This window comes from Stegastes partitus, unplaced genomic scaffold (assembly GCF_000690725.1).
Source record: "Stegastes partitus isolate 25-593 unplaced genomic scaffold, Stegastes_partitus-1.0.2 Scaffold0, whole genome shotgun sequence".
NCBI lineage: Eukaryota > Metazoa > Chordata > Actinopteri > Pomacentridae > Stegastes > Stegastes partitus.
Window position 1 is genome coordinate 1,485,738 of NW_007577731.1, and position 15,881 is coordinate 1,501,618.

The window sequence follows — 15,881 nt, forward strand, 5'->3', positions numbered from 1 at the left end:
ATGTGTATAGATGTGTATAGATAATGGATGGTTCAGGGTTGTGTTTGGGTTCAGATTAGAAGGAGGTCAGGGCGAAGGTTGGCGCTGTGGTGGTAGCACGGAATAATGTTTATGTACAGCTCAGAAGATTAATGTCACGTGTCTTCAGTAAATATGAAGCTGGGGCTCATTAAATAAATTGGCATAAACACCAGAGCTGCTGCTCCGACTTGACCCTGAAGTGATAAAATCCACCTACAGGTACCTGTACTGCTCACTAATTATGAATTTTCCTACATTGACTTCGAGACATGGTGCCACAAAACCCCATAAAAAATCACAGCAAACTATTTTTTTTTTTTTTACAGTAAAGTCTTCATAAATGTGTCAGCAGTGGTGGGAAGCTACTAATTGCAATCACAACGTACTGTACTTGTAATTTACTTGAGTACTTTTTTTTTGAAGATTATTTTTCTGGTGTTTTTGCCTTTATTAGTCAGGACAGTGAGAGAGTGAGACAGGAAAGGGGGGAGAGACCTCGCAGCAAACTGTCGTGAGCGGGAGTTGAACTCACGAACGCCGCGCCAGAGAACTATAGCCCCTGTTCATGGGTCGCCAGCTCAACCAGGTGAGCTATAGGGGCGCCCAACTTCAGTACTTTTCATTTTGTACATTTTGTGCCACTGCGAGTGAAAAGTTGTAGTTTCTGCTCCACTAAACCGCCGGCAGCTTTAGCCTTTTTTTTTTTTTTTTGCCATAACTTGTTTTGGTATTTCACACGATGGGTCGTGTAACAAGCTGATAAATCACAACATATTGCTAAAGATTACGTCAGTTTTCCAGCTACGGTGTGTAGTCAGGTCGCATTTCAGGTGTTTATGAGTTCTTAACGGCTCCATCGCATAGTTCCTCTCATTTTCTCACATGGTTTCAATAAAGATTCAATACCTCAGTAAAAATGAAAGACCTAAAAAACAGTCCAAATTGCTGTCCTTGAACATAAAATTGTACATAAAGCAGTTTAAATTGAGTTCACCTGCAGCAGCTACAACGCTAATGCGCTGCTGATGCATCAGTTTTGGTACTGAGGTGAAGAATCTGACCACTTCACGTGTGTGTGTTTGCAATTACAGTCCAGGATAGGTAACTGGACTGTGGAGGTTGGAGGAAACGCCTTGTCGTGGCCTCGAGGCTCAGCTCTGCAGGTTCAGGCCACACTGGACCACGAAGAGAAGATCTGGCTGAACGGAACAGTAGAGGGACAATGTGTTCGGACCGCAGCGGGCTACATGAACGGTAAAAACCGAAGAAACCTTACAATACTTGGAATACGGCTTAAAATATCGAACTCACTGATTAAGCTTGTGTGTTCACGCAGGTTCGGACCACCGTGAGGATCTAACCGTCGCAGCCTGCGTTGGAGCTGATCGCACTTTAAAGCTCGATGTGCACAAAAGAGATGGAGGCGGCAGGTCTGAAACTCTGGGCAGCGTTTCCGTGGGAGCGGCCAATCAGAGGCTGATGCTGAGAGCGGGCGGCTGTTTGGGGAGTTTAGCTGCAGCAGAGGTATCACCCGTAGCATCACAGTCTCACCTTCAGCTTCAGCACACCTTTTTAAGTCTGTTTCTGTTCATTTCACAGGAGCGAGTTCAGTATTTGAGCTCTCGGTTGCAGAGCAAACTCCTGGAGAGAATCAGGACGCTGCAGCATCTCCTCGTGGAATTTAGACGGCAGGTGACTGCAGCACACACACTAGGACGCTCGATGCTTAACCCTGTCCAGGACTTTCATGTTGCCATACGTAGAAGGTCCATTGGACCCCAAAAAAAGAATATGTGCAAAATATTTGTAGGTATTCATTATAGACTTTTATACTCAATTTTCTGATAAGTTGGTGTATTTTTAGTTCCAAATGCATGACAAACATCCATCCATCATCTCTACACCTTAATCCTCACTAGGGTCATGGGGGGCTGGAGTCTATCCCAGCTGACTCAGGGTGAAGGCAGGTTCACCTGGACAGGTAACAGTCTATCACAGGGCTACACTTAGAGACAGACAACCAAGCACACTCACATTCACACCTACGGACAATTTACAATCACCAATTAACCTCAGCATGTTTCTGGACTGTGAGAGGAAGCCGGAGAACCCGGAGAGAACCCACGCTGCACGGGGAGAACATGGAGACTCCACGCAGAAAGATCCCGAGTGTCCTCACCGGGACGCCAAGCGACGACCTTCTAGCTGCGAGGCGACGGTGCTAAGCACCGAGCCACCGTGCAGCATGACAAATGTCCCCTTTATTTATTATTTTTTTAAAATATTTTTGGGGGGGGCTTTTTGCCTTTATTTTAGAGCAGTAGAGATGGACAGGAAAGGGGGGAGAAGAACGGGGAGAGACCTGCATCAAAGGGTCGTGAGCGGGAGTCGAACCCACGACTGCTGCGTCGGTTAACTATAGCTGTTCATGTTTCGCCCTCTCAACACCTGTCAACTAAACCAAATGGCCAACAGACCCCAAAAGTCCTGAAAAGGGTTAATCTGTACTAAAAGGTTCTATCTTGGGGTTAAAATGTAGTTTTTAATGCTGTGATCACCTGTGATTCTCCTCCAGTCCAGAGACAGCCAGCTGCTCCAGGAGCTGAGCGCTGTGCCTCTTCATGCGTCGCAGCGACTCGAGGCTCTGCTGGGACACAGAGACAGAAGTCTGCTGGCTCTCTGGCGGAGCAGCTCCATGCGTCACGTCCTGACCGACAGCCTGCCTCGTGTCCTGACTCTGCTGCAGCACGCCTCGCTGCTGGGACAGCAGGAGCTGAGGAGTGAGTGCCGACAGATGACAGTGACCAGCTCGAAGGCTGATCTCATTTTGTGTTTTAAAAAAAACAAAAACAACACTAAAGGAGCAACTTTTAATGCGTCCCCATTTCCCATCTCACAGTGCCAGCGTGGTTTAGTGTTGTTGTGCGGATGCAGTAAATTCTGTTGCTGTAAATAAGGATATGTTCTTCAGTTTTTGAGCGAGGGAAGTAGAGCGAGTCCCTGTCTTCTTTCATTTCACTGGCGGAAATCTAATATCTGCAAGAGACAAAAATCATAAACGTATTATCTGAAACTAAACAAGTATTTCTCCTGTCTTGTTTTATTGCTTATATATTTTTGTACAATTATATTTTTTCCGACATGACGCAGAGGTTTCATTTTGGTCAGGATGTCCTGACCTCCGTGTGCCTCACTATTATCTGTCCCATAACTCAAGAAGTAAAACAAATTCCTGGAAGTTTCTGGTGAAAGTCGATCCCTGACCTCGCTGTGCACTCTGCTCTCAGGGCCTCTGGCCACGCTGGCAGGTGTGTACCAGGACGTGAAGGGCCAGAGGCTGGAGGCCATGTGGAGGGAGGCCGTGCTGCTGTGGACCGACCGGCTGCTGGAGGTTCTGCCTGCTCTGCTGGAGAACCCTCACCTGAGGCCGCTGTCTCAGGCCGGAGTCGGCACACTGAGCGTCGCCCTGGAGCTGGTGAGGAAACTGAACTCTCGGGCCTTTTGTGGTTTTGGTTATGTTTTGTGCTGCTCTTCTCCTGGAGTTGAGGATACTGTGGAAACACGTGTCGCTGATTGTTAGCTGGCATGTTTCCAACTCATGTTGAATCAAACATGTAGATTATGATCTACACATAGAGGAAATAAACGTAAGATTCAGTAAATGGAGAGGCTAAATATGGGTGGAATTACCCTGAGCAGCGAGTTCATGTCTCCTACTGTCTGCCCCCACATTTCCTGTTTCTCTCCACAGTTACAATCAACTAGCAGCAATAAAATGTCCAAAAACTAATTAAAAAACAAAACAAAACAAAAAAAGCATAAATAATATAGTCATATGGCCAAATCTATGATCTGACTCAAAGCCGTCCTACTTATAAGCATTAAACCCATGGAAAGGTTTTCATTTTGTGTATTATTTGTGTTTCTGTATCCATCAGGCAGGCCAGCATACCTACCAGTGGATCGAGACCAGGCTGGCCACGGCTCTGTCTGGAGTCCGGAAGCGTCTCGCCTCTGTCTACAAATTCTCCCCGGGGTACTGCAAACATCTGAGACCTGCATGATGAAAAGCCGTTCGGCCCAGAGCAGGGATATATTCTTCATTATCTAATCTTACATTCAGCCCCCAGAAAAAAACAGCCAAAAAAACAAACCTGGAACCTGTTGAGAGGATGTTTTCAGCAGCATTTCAGCGACTTTATTTAGGTTCATGCTAAACACACATTACGACACCGTGTGAGATTTGATTCAGAGTGACGTACGTTTGTGTTTCGACTCCGCCCTGGAACGATTCGAGCACAGCAGAGCCTGATAAACACAACCGAGCGTGAGTGATGACAACAAGGAGCAGGCTTTGTTTTCTAACGGAGGCAGAGATGATTCGTTGGTCCACAGAGGCCGCTGAAGCGTCGTTAATTTGGTGGTGTGAAACAAAGTTATGCAAGAATGTACAGAAAAAGGGATTTGTGTAGCGCCGAGTCATCTCCGCCTGAACCACCACAAAGCTCCGTTCAACGAAAAGCTCTAAAATTATATGTCATTTAGATGTTCTGGTGCAAAGATTGACAAGTTTTAAACGCCTTTAAATGTCAAGACAGAGAAGAAACAAAGCGTTATTTAACATTTACTTCAGCCTCAAGCTTTGACTGTTAAATTCCCAAATGTTGAAACAGAGCAAAACACAAGACTGAAAACTATTCTCGTAAAGTATTTTAGTCGATATTGTGTTGTTTTGTTTTTCTTAGGGAGTGTTCAGTGGTTGTGTCGGTGCCGCTGCCACCGCTTCCCTGGTTGAGGATGGTCGAGGCCGGGCTGATGGAGGTCCTTCTGGAGGAGTGGCTCCTGAGGCCTCTGCTGACCCTCGCCTCCATCAGACCCACGGCTGAACTTTACCGTCTCAAGAGGAAAATCATGGACAGCCCCTTCACACGTAAGACGAGACTTCGAGGAGGGAGTGGGGTTTTGCAGGTTTATTAGATTCTCAGTCGTCCAGGTCATAGTTATTCTGGTAGATTAATCGTAGCAGCTGGACTCGCTTGAGTTCCTTGAAGACGTTCCACCTTCATCCAAGAGGCTTCATCAGCTCTAACTGACTAGTTGGGAGTTCCAGACACTGATATCCTTAAGGAATCATCAACACCTGAGTTTAGGTGTCAACTGGGGGTTTGTTGCTCCTCGGTAGGACTCCCCCTGCCATAATGGGGTTCATGGCTAGGTGGCTAACTCCCAACTAGTCAGTCAGAACTGATGAAGCCTCTTGGATGAGAGGTGGAACGTCTTCAACGACCAAAAAAGAAAAAGAAGTCAAGGTGGATTCTACTGAAGTAATGACCATAATCTGGATGACTGAGAATCTACATGGGCGTGTCTCCTACTGAAGGTTGTCAAATCCATCCATCCATCCATCCATCCATCCATCCATCGTTCCGTCCATCAATTTATCACAGGGCTACACTTAGAGACAGACAACCAAGCACACTCACATTCACACCTTCGGACAATTTACAATCACCAATTAACCTCAGCATGTTTCTGGACTGTGGAACCCGGAGAGAACCCACGCTGCACGGGGAGAACATGGAGACTCCACACAGAAAGATCGCGGGTGTCCTCACCGGGATGCCAACCGGGAATCTGTGCAGCGACGGTGCTAACCACTGAGCACAAAACATCGAACAAAATCCTACATGTAACAAAGATAACCTGAGTAAACGCAGAATACAAGACAGCTGCATGTGTTGCCGTAAAAAAGTTGCTTAATGCCTAAATCACCAATGTGTAAAATGACTTGTGCAACTTGTGCCGCCTTTAGCAGCAACACCTGCAGCCAAACAGATTGCTGGAGACCAGCTTCTAATATCGTTGTAGTGGCTTATTTTTCTTTGCTGCCACATTGGAAGGTTTGTGAGCATAAAATGCTCTTTTAAGCATCTCAAGAGGATCTGGTGCAGATTTTGTCTAGGCTGCTCCAAAGCTTTAATTTTATTCCATTTGAGCCGTTCAGAGGTCTTATCCTGGTATCATTGTCTTGCTGCACAAACAAGACAACGGATTCTGACCAGAGATTTTACCGTCAACTGCAGCAAGTCGCCCTGGAGCAGCAGAGCATCCCATTGTGGAATTCTGCGTTTGGTTTGTAACGGGGCCTCTGTCTTCCAAACAGTTTAGCTTGCGCTCTACAGCAAAACTTCCAAAAATCAGATGAGCCTTTTAACGTTCTCGTGGGCCAGAAGCTGTTTTCACTTTGTCACTCTCTTGTGGACTCATGAACACTGAGTCATGTTGAGAGGTCTGCAGTTTCTTCAATGTTTTCGTTGGACTTTTTGCGACTTCCTGGTTGAGTTGAACTCTTGGAGGCATTCAGGCAAACTTTACTGTCCACTGAAAAAACTCCCCAGACCCTACGTATTTTCTTTTGATTTTGCCGCAGCGTGCTACTGGTGACATCTTTTACCCTGTTACGATCCAGCCTTCAGGGTCAGCCTGATGGATCAAGAAACCAGATGGAAATGGTTCAGGCGAAGCGATTTATTGCTCAGTAACGTAAATGAACATAACAGAACCATGACAATACAAAAGAAGACGATGAATGCTGCTACAAATCACAAGAACCAAACAGAGGCTAACAGAGTATCGAAGCTAGCAAACAAACTAAACTAAACTCCGTAGCCAAAACTTTAAATCTGATAGTAACATCCACACAACAAAAGAAACTAAAACAAACTAGCACCTCAAGACACACAATACGAAAACACAAGACACGAGTAACTTCTCCACCAAGTTGCACAGCTGCTATAAGGAGTCATAGTCTCCACTGAGACTCTCATGAAACTCCCACACCGAGTTAGCAGCTGCCAACAGAAGCTACCACAAACACAAAAGACACAAACCGAGAGGCACCAGGATGGACTGGTCACACGAAATCCCAGCCAAGGTTGCTGGTTGCTTTTATAGCCAGGTGTGGTGATTGCTGGGGTGGAGGAGGAGTGGTGGTGGTCCAATCAGATGTAACTGGAGGCGGGAAGAACAAGGCTGAGAGTAGGTTAGGAGCTCCAGGCCAATCACTGCTGATGTCTGACAGGTGTGGCTCTGGAGCACCGTCTTCAACTGGGCCTTCACAGGACGTCTTCCCACACAATTGGCACAAGTCCAACACGGATGACGGCACAAACACCAGGGGCCGTAACATACAAGACAAATAATTATCGTTTAAAACTTGCACTTTCTTTTCCACTCAGGTAGCCTGAAGCTGTGACATAGTTCTGCAGAGGAGTTGAATACTGTGCATTGCAATAATTACAGGGATGAGCTTTTGTTATTTCAGCTGGAGCTCAGTTAGCTGTGTTTGAGTTTACAAGAAGTTTGTAAGAACACCTCCGTTTCATTTATTATTACAACCATTGTTCTCCATATGCAGCGAAAGAACCCTTTGGAATTAGAGGGCAAACAATTATCCGCTCGGATCAGACATTCAGTATTTTTTAGATTATCTGCGTTTATTATTTTTTGCAACAGATTCCAGAGAGAATAAACGTATTAAAAATGTTCAACTGAGGCTCTTGTACCTCTCCGTCTGTGGTCAGCACTCTGTGGACGACGTAGTCGGGTGTGTGAAGCCCTGAGCTGATGAAACTAACAACTGGAGTCATGAGTTGATGAACCTGCAGTGAGATAAGTGACAAAAGACCGGAGGTGTTGGTCGGAACGGCTTAGACTCACATTTCTCTGTTTACGAGAAGCATCTGCTTTTGTAAAACAGGCCTCTCAACAAAAACACAGATCTGTGAAAATCTGTTGAAGCCTGGAAGCCGTGGGCGCTCCACTGATAAGATGGTGACCCACGTACGGGGGCTATAGTTGTTTCCTTGTCCTCTCCGTCTCTCTTTGCTATCTTGTCCATTAAAGGTGAAAAGCCCAGAAAAAATCAAACAAACCTGGAAGCCATTATTCATCTCATCAGTTCGCAGTCAACCAAAAGGCCTGTTGACAGCACAAAGCACGACTAAGATGTTTAATCGATTGCTGAAACTGTAGCTGACTTGTTTGTGTAGAAACCACACTTATGGTGTACCAACATGAAAATGTCAACTCAGTGATGACAGAACTACATGGCGTGGAGCTGTTTTAAGTCCTTGACAGCTAATTTTCACTGTGGTTAAGTGAATTCTCAGCTCATGAAGGCATCTTACTGGATTGTGTCTGTCCCGCTGAACCTCACTTTGACTTCCTACAGATTGGTAAAGGGGTTGATTACGCTGCATAGTCGGAAACATCATTCAATTCCATTTATTTATTCGAGGTGTGTCAGAAAAGTTCCAGGACTGGTGTCACAAAAGGTATATTTCAAATCCAAACTATGAGTTTTGCCCTTCCAAGTAATCCCCCTGGAGTCTAACCCACTTCCCCAGCCTTCGTCGTCGTCACAGCCATCTTGATGTCGTCCACGTCCTCTAAACGGGTCCCCTTGATGACCCCCTTGAGTTTGGAGAAGAGGAACCAACCCCACAGAGCCAGGTGGGGTGAGTAGGGAGGTTGCTCCAGCAGGGAGATGTTCTTCTCAGCCAGGACCTGTGGGATGCTCAGGGCGTTGTGAGCAGGTTGTCATGGTGAAGCAGCCACCACTGGTCCTGACACAACTCTGAACGAAGCAAACGCTGCAGGATCTCTTTGCAGACGTACTGGTTGATCGTCTGAAGGGAAAAATTCTTAGTGTGTAGTTTGGGTTTGAAATCTTTTGTAACACCAGTCCTGGAACTTTTCTGACACACCTCGTATATCATCTGTCACAGAGGGAAGGAACGCCCTGCTCCGACTCCGACAGAACCAGGTTCAGGGAAGGCGGCCATCTGCCTCGACCAGTTGGGGGATAGCAGGATAGCAGATGGAGAACAGACAAACAATACAGCAGAACAATTACCTTTTTGGAGGTCTGCTCCTGTAGCTCCAGATCCAGAGACAAACTACACGAGACACGCCAACGTTTTTTCAATGATGCACCTACATTTTTCTAAAGTTTGTCTCCCTCTCTCTCTCTAAAAGACCAAGCTTTGCTGGTGGCAGATCAGTTTGTAGTGACCTTTGACGGCCACCTGTTCGAGCTGCCGGCTTCGTGTCCTCTGCTGCTCGCCCAAGATGTCAACGCCGAGCCCTCGTTCACGCTGCTGCTCCGTCCAGACCCGCAGGCCTTCCTCCTCATACGAATGAACAACAGCACCATTAACATTCAGCGCAACGGACAGGTTTGTGTTTCCTCAGTCAGCAGCAGGGAGAGTGTTGTGACCTCAGTTAGGTCGATAACGCACAGGACTGACGGAGAAAACGTCCGTGTCGTAGGTGAAGGCCGACTGCAACACCGCCGTGTCCCACGCGTTTCACAGTGACGACGGAGTGGACGTCAGGAGAAGGTCAAACGTTGTGCAGGTGTCCAATCAGAACGGAGGGTCGGTGTCATGTGACCTGACGCTTGAAGTGTGCAGCTTCACCCTGGACGGATGGCTGCATGGTAGGAAAGATTCAACAACAGTAATATCAGTAATACTTAATGATGGCAGCAACAGTCATAATATTAATAATTATCTTCTGCAATTTTCTTGACAAATTTGCAAAGTGTGTCATCACATTAAAAGAGTTGATCTGTCAGAGAAGAACAACATCAGTGCTTATTTTTACTTATATTCTTCTCTTGTTCCTGTTTTTTTTTTGTTTATTGTACTTGTTATTTATTAGACTTTTTCTTTAAAAACCGGGACCTGAGTACTTATTTCGTGCCACGGCATGTGAATGTGAGCTGGCATGACAAATAAAGTTCCTTGAATCCTTGAATAAAAGTGTAAAAGAGGAATAAACATAACCACACATAGGTTAATAAAACATGCAAAAACCTAATACGAAGTAAAATAAATAGTTTAATAAAATGTCAAAGTACAAACAACAAGCAAAATATGAAAGAGCAGTTATAGGGATTTTCTTTTTTCACTTTTATTTGTTCATTTATTTCTGTTTGTGTTTAATATATATCTGTTTATTTTTGAATATAAATTGCTCTATTTTCCCTGCAATTTTCTTTTTGAAAATTGAGGTTTATTTCTTTATTTCTATAAAATTAGATCTCTTTATTCCACCTTACTCTTTTCCCTACTGTCGTGCTTTACCTTCTCTGTTGCATTAAAGCTCCAGCTGTCAGTCACCTCACTGTAGGCGGGTCTTCCTGCCCAGACTGAGAGGTCAAATCCTGCATGTATTGCTTTGGCGAAAACATTTTGCAAAGCCAACTATTTACATTACACAAAACATTAATACAGTTAAAATAAAACATGATTTTTAAAAATTTTAGCCAAACTCATCTCACCACGTAAGTGATTCCAGAGTTTGCGGGTGAAGATTGCAGAAGCACGACGGCCCTCAGTCACAATTTGAGTTGTAGGAATTACCAGAAGGCGGCTAGCAGCTGATCTATGACGCCTCCTGGTTTCATATGTGGTTAGGAGAGCCATGATATAGTTACTATAGTTATAATATTTTGCTAACATTCATCAACACTTTCTTCACGTTCTTCTTCTCGTGTACAGGTGCGTCCACTGGTCTGTTTGGGACCAACGACAATGATGCAGGAAATGATTTCCCTTCACGTGATGGATCTCAAGCTGAGAACTTGGAGGATTTTATCAACAACTGGCAGGTAGGTTTGCCTTTGTGAAGCGCTATGAGATGACTTGTTGTTGTAAATATGCGCTATACAAATAAAATTGAATTGAATTGAATTGAATTGAATAGGATGAGATGGGTAGTGTTTGCATATTGACGACAAGGCTGTCGTACATTTACTACAAGAGGATTTTGAAAGAGAACATTTGGAAAAGGGCTGCAGGTGTCTCGGTGTTTTGCACCGTCGCCTCGCAGCTAGAAGGTCGCCAGTTCGCGTCCCGGTGAGGACACCCGGGATCTTTCTGCGTGGAGTCTCCATGTTCTCCCTGTGCAGCGTGGGTTCTCTCCGGGTTCTCCGGCTTCCTCCCACAGTCCAGAAACATGCTGAGGTTAATTGGTGATTCTAAATTGTCTGTAGGTGTGAATGTGAGTGTGCTTGGTTGTCTGTCTCTAAGTGTAGCCCTGTGATAGACTGGTTACCTGTCCAGGTGAACCTGCCTTCACCCTGAGTCAGTTGGGATAGACTCCAGCCCCCCGCAACGCTAGTGAGGATTAAGCAGTGTATAGGTGATGGATGGATGGACATTTGGAAAACAAAAAAACAAAAAAATGTTCCTACATATGAGTGTAGGCAGGTGGAGAAAGTCTGTGATAATACCTGAATAGTGATAGTTCCTGGTGCTCGGCTACCATCATGTGTGTGTTACTAACATATCAATTTTTTGTTTGTTAAATGTCACAGTAAATGCTTAAGGAAAAACCTTCTAAAATCTCGTGCCAGTGAATGTTTTCGCATCTGTGCTGCTGCGTTATTGAGCTGAAGGAATCCAGTCGTCACCTGCGGTTTGACTCTTTGTGTCTTCAGATGAAACCAGCGTGCATTAAACCTCCAGCTGCAGCAGAGTCCTTCTCCAAAGCTTCCAGGAGCCCAGCGAGCTGCGACTCTCTGTTCTCTTCTCCCGACTCTCCGCTGAGTTCCTGTTTCAGGGTGGTGAGTAGTAGAAAACAGCTGGCACGCATTTTCTTTCCAAGAACTGTCCTCCGTCGTGCAGTGCTGACTTTCATTACTGCCTAATGAGACGTGTGGACGCATAGCGCTGTGATAACATATACACAGTACAAACCAGCACAGTGTTGATGTCACATAACCTTTGCAGAGGTTTCATGTCTTCAGCTGGGACAAGCTCCCACATGGTAAAAATGAGGTGCACTTATTCACTTCAGTTGCAATCAGACGAGAGGAAGAAAAGCAAACAATAAAAGCAGGCAGTTACGTTTTCAGCCAGAAAGAAGTGTTTATAAAAACAATCAATGTGCGACGAAAGGAAGACGAATGACAACCCTGTTATGTGAGCTTAATGGACGGTAAGAAGTTGCACATGGAGAAAATTGAAAACAGGGGAGCTGAGCGGTTGGGTTCGATACATGATGCTGTTCTTGACTGATTCTGCATTTCAGGTTTACAATAGCGTGTCTGTGTCTCCAGGTGGATCCTGTTCGGTTCCTGTCGGTGTGCAAGCTCAGCTCCTACAGGGCACCCTGCAGACTAGCATCTGCTTTTGTTCATCTCTGTCAACAGAACTACATACCGCTGGAGCTCCCTGTCCAGTGCAGTAAGTCGGACCGGCGTGCTCGTGATTGGACTCCTGTGTCCGTGTGCTGTCATGCATGTGGCCACGCTTTACATTTATGACTGATTTTTTTTTTATGTTACTCCTGTTACTGAATCTTTTCTTCTCTTTTATTTTAGTCAAAGCGTGACGGATGGACGAGCGGGTGAAGAGCGATACATGACCTCTGTTAGCTGCTAAAATGGAAAAATGCGAGCTCGTATACCACTGGTTGTGCCACATTACTTCTATACTTATGTTTTGTACTCCGTTGTATAGTCGTACCTCGGGCAATGCGCACTCCTGTCCTGTTTAGAGGCGCAGATATCACGCCAATAATGTGAATGTGAACGTACTAACTCTAGCGTGTAATTTAATAATATTCACACAGATTCTTTTTTTGTATTTTCTGTGGTCTGTAGTACAAACACTGAAGATACTAGAGACTGACTTTGGTGCAGCCGCAGTTACTAATCCTCACAAGCAACACCTGGGTCATAAAGAGATCAATATTTTTATACAGTTTGACAAAGTGCATTTATTACATCCTTGTATACGATGCGTGTTTGTGGCCTGTCTTCATTGCTCGGCTGTTTGTTCACTGGAGGATGGGTATGTAGTTGTGTATCTTGGACTTCTGCCTCTGAGTGACGCACTCGGCGATCCAGACGATGTTGCGACTCTCCTGCTCCTTCAGTTTGATGTAGGAGTAAAACACGCCGAAGTGGAACTGCTGTAGGAAGGCCAGGATGTTCAGCTTCACCTGAGGGAAAGCAGCAGAGTTAAAGCTGCTTTAGAGTGAGTTAAAACACACTTAAGGCACAAAGAATGTCCCTTTTGATGTCGTCAGGGAAACTATGTGAACCAAACCGTCGATTAATTTTTTTTTTTAAAAAGTGCAAAATGTGTTACTTGGTGTTTTTATCGCCACCGTCTTGCTGGCAGATGCTGAAGTCGTATTACCTCTCGCTCGAAGAATCTGTCCTCAAAACTCTTAAACTCTGATCCTGGCTCGGGGTCTTCAAAAATCATTTTATATTCCTGCAGAAGATCGGGTTAACGTTAATCGCTTGACTTGAGTTCCTTGCTGTAACACAGCGGTGTCTCTCGTTAAAGGAGTCTTCAGAGATGACTCACTGTGTAGCAGCTGGACACGGCTTTGACCTGCTCGTGGTCCTCTGCCATGGCCAGGAGTCGCAGCCCATCAGGGTGAAGTTTACCACAAGCCGGGTACAGCGAGCTCCTGTCCGCCCCGCTGAGATCCGTCCCGAAGGAGTTCACCGTGATGATGAAGGCCCGCCTGTCCGCCTCGAACTGCAGACGTGCACGAAGCAAACAAAACAAATCTTCAACACTTTGTTAAACGAAGCCAGCCCACGTGATGGGAAATGTCACAGTACCTCCAGGATAGGACACATTACGTCCTCCGTGGGACCACCCATGCTCTTGCAGAAGGAGTGGAAAGACTCTAAATACGCCTTTGAATGAAACAGAAAAGACGAAAGTTTAAAGGTCCGAACAAATCTCATAAAACAACAAATAATGCTCAGATGACACTTGAAGCTGTAATAAACTTGACATGCTCTGGAGTTGCTCAGCAGGTCTGACAGTGCAGTAAACACCACTTTACAATATTTATGTGAACACATGCACTCAAACTCAGAGTCGTAAAAGGTGAGTCATGCATTGAATTGGGCACATAAACAAAGCAGATGCGAGCACATGACTGCTCACAGCGACAGTATCGGTGGGCTTCAACGCGTACGCATGAGGGGAAATATTTCTGTATTTTGTTCTTAGCGCTCCCGATGTAGGGCGTGTTTCTGTAAGCCAATCACAACTGTCTGAGGCAGCGTGAAGAAGCTTTCAACACGTCTCATGTGACTCCACCGTGTCAAACGCCGACTTGACTTTCAAGTGAAAGTCGCCAGTGCGTCATGAGGTGACGCGTTCTGACTCATAGATGCTGTTGTTCATGTGCACAAATCTGCTTTCTATGTAAGCCGGTTTTGAGACTGATCAAAAGACTAGTGTGTAGAATTTTAAAAGCATCCAGTGGTGAGATTGCAACCAACTAAACTCTCAGCTCTCTTTTCCAGTGTTTAGATTACAGGAGCAGTATTCCATTTCTGCTAACAGGTCTCACTGAAGTGGGCATACTGGACCTTTAGATGCAACATAGTCGTCTTATGTCTTCTCACCTTGTACAGCTTGTTTCTCAGGATCTCAGCTTCCATTTCATCCAGGTTGGACTCAGATACAGCATCCTGGAAGAACGGAGCTGTGACAGAAGAAAGAACAAAACAAAAAAAGCATGTTTTGGTGTTTTTTTCAGTATGGACGCTCATTTCTGCCAAAAAAGGGAAAAAAAACATGTTCAGTCAGTAAAAAACTCATTAAAGGTCTGAGGTTTGTCCTTCAAAGTGAGATTAATGAGGTATCGAGGTATTTTGAGCCTGAAGTGTCATGACGGTGGCTCTTTAACCTGCTACATCACCATGGCAACTGATGCTGCACAGCTGACCTGCTCCGGAGGAGACTTTTTGTTCAGGGTTTGGGTTTTAAATCAGCTGCGTCACCAACGCTTTTCAGTTCTCTCGGAGCGACGCAGACGCTTGGATGAGGGAACACGAGGAGGGACATAAAAAGAACAGGACGTGAGTTGCTGATGACACGATTCAGCAGCGACACAGCAGTGAAGCAGATCCTAGTGTTGCCCAACATCTCAATGCCGTATGAGGAAAACAACGCTTCAGCTGATCTAATATTCTTTTCACAGGTTGATTTGTAGCTGCAGTTGCACAATTAACCTCGAGGTAAGGATTAACATAGACAGAACAAGAAAACAGGTCATTAATGTGTTGCTTTTCTCTGTATGTTGTTTAGGCAAAACTTGTTGAGTCGAGTGTCAGTACTATTGCTGCAGTTGAAACCAGAAGTTTACATTCACTGTATAAAGACCTTTTTTTCTCACTATCTGACATGAAATCAGACTAAACTGTTCCTGTTTTAGATCAGTTAGGATTACCACAATTATTTCTACTTACGAAATGCCAGAATAATGAGAGAGAGAATTTTTACTACTTTCTTTAAAGTCAGAAGTTTACATCCACTAAGATGCCTTCAGACAATTTGGGAAAGCCCAGATGATGATGTCATGGCTTTGGAAGCTTCTGATAGGTTAACTGACAACATCTGGCACATCTGTGGATGTATTTTAAGGCACACCTCAAACACAGGGAAAATCTAAAGAATTCAGCCAAGATATCAGGAAGACAACTGTGGACCTCCACCAGTCTGGTCCATCCTTGGGTACAACTTCCAGATGTCTGAAGGTTCCACGTTCATCTGTTCAGACAGTTCTATCAAGTACAGCCACCATGGGAATGCCCAGCCATCATAGGCTCAGGAAGAAGACGGGTTCTGTGTCCAGAGATGAAGTGTTCTGGTTGAAATGTGCGAATCAACCCCAGAACAAAAGCTAAAGACCTTGTGAAGATGCTGCTGAAGCTGGTCAGAGAGTCATTATCCACAGTGGAACCAGTCCTGTACCGACATGGGCTGGAAGGCTGCTCAGAGAGGAAGAAGACATCACTCCAGAAGAAA

General features: G+C 45.2%; 2 protein-coding genes across 2 annotated transcripts in view; one reads left to right on the forward strand and one right to left on the reverse strand.

Annotated features, from left to right (window-relative positions):
• The window catches only part of LOC103368252 (uncharacterized), a 69,187-nt gene extending 56,353 nt beyond the window's left edge, over positions 1 to 12,834 (forward strand). Inside the window, exons 58-70 of the mRNA XM_008296599.1 lie at positions 1,113 to 1,275; positions 1,358 to 1,545; positions 1,621 to 1,713; positions 2,597 to 2,801; positions 3,309 to 3,496; positions 3,960 to 4,057; positions 4,767 to 4,951; positions 9,061 to 9,260; positions 9,355 to 9,523; positions 10,590 to 10,699; positions 11,531 to 11,656; positions 12,152 to 12,278; positions 12,416 to 12,834. Of these exons, the coding sequence (XP_008294821.1) occupies positions 1,113 to 1,275; positions 1,358 to 1,545; positions 1,621 to 1,713; positions 2,597 to 2,801; positions 3,309 to 3,496; positions 3,960 to 4,057; positions 4,767 to 4,951; positions 9,061 to 9,260; positions 9,355 to 9,523; positions 10,590 to 10,699; positions 11,531 to 11,656; positions 12,152 to 12,278; positions 12,416 to 12,426 (1,863 nt within the window). The 3' untranslated portion in view covers positions 12,427 to 12,834. The remainder of the gene's footprint in view (positions 1 to 1,112; positions 1,276 to 1,357; positions 1,546 to 1,620; positions 1,714 to 2,596; positions 2,802 to 3,308; positions 3,497 to 3,959; positions 4,058 to 4,766; positions 4,952 to 9,060; positions 9,261 to 9,354; positions 9,524 to 10,589; positions 10,700 to 11,530; positions 11,657 to 12,151; positions 12,279 to 12,415) is intronic.
• The window catches only part of LOC103358412 (V-type proton ATPase subunit d 1-like), a 5,954-nt gene continuing 2,866 nt past the window's right edge, over positions 12,794 to 15,881 (reverse strand). Inside the window, exons 4-8 of the mRNA XM_008283416.1 lie at positions 14,477 to 14,556; positions 13,676 to 13,753; positions 13,413 to 13,589; positions 13,239 to 13,316; positions 12,794 to 13,038 (exon numbers count right to left, since the gene is read on the reverse strand). Of these exons, the coding sequence (XP_008281638.1) occupies positions 12,874 to 13,038; positions 13,239 to 13,316; positions 13,413 to 13,589; positions 13,676 to 13,753; positions 14,477 to 14,556 (578 nt within the window). The 3' untranslated portion in view covers positions 12,794 to 12,873. The remainder of the gene's footprint in view (positions 13,039 to 13,238; positions 13,317 to 13,412; positions 13,590 to 13,675; positions 13,754 to 14,476; positions 14,557 to 15,881) is intronic.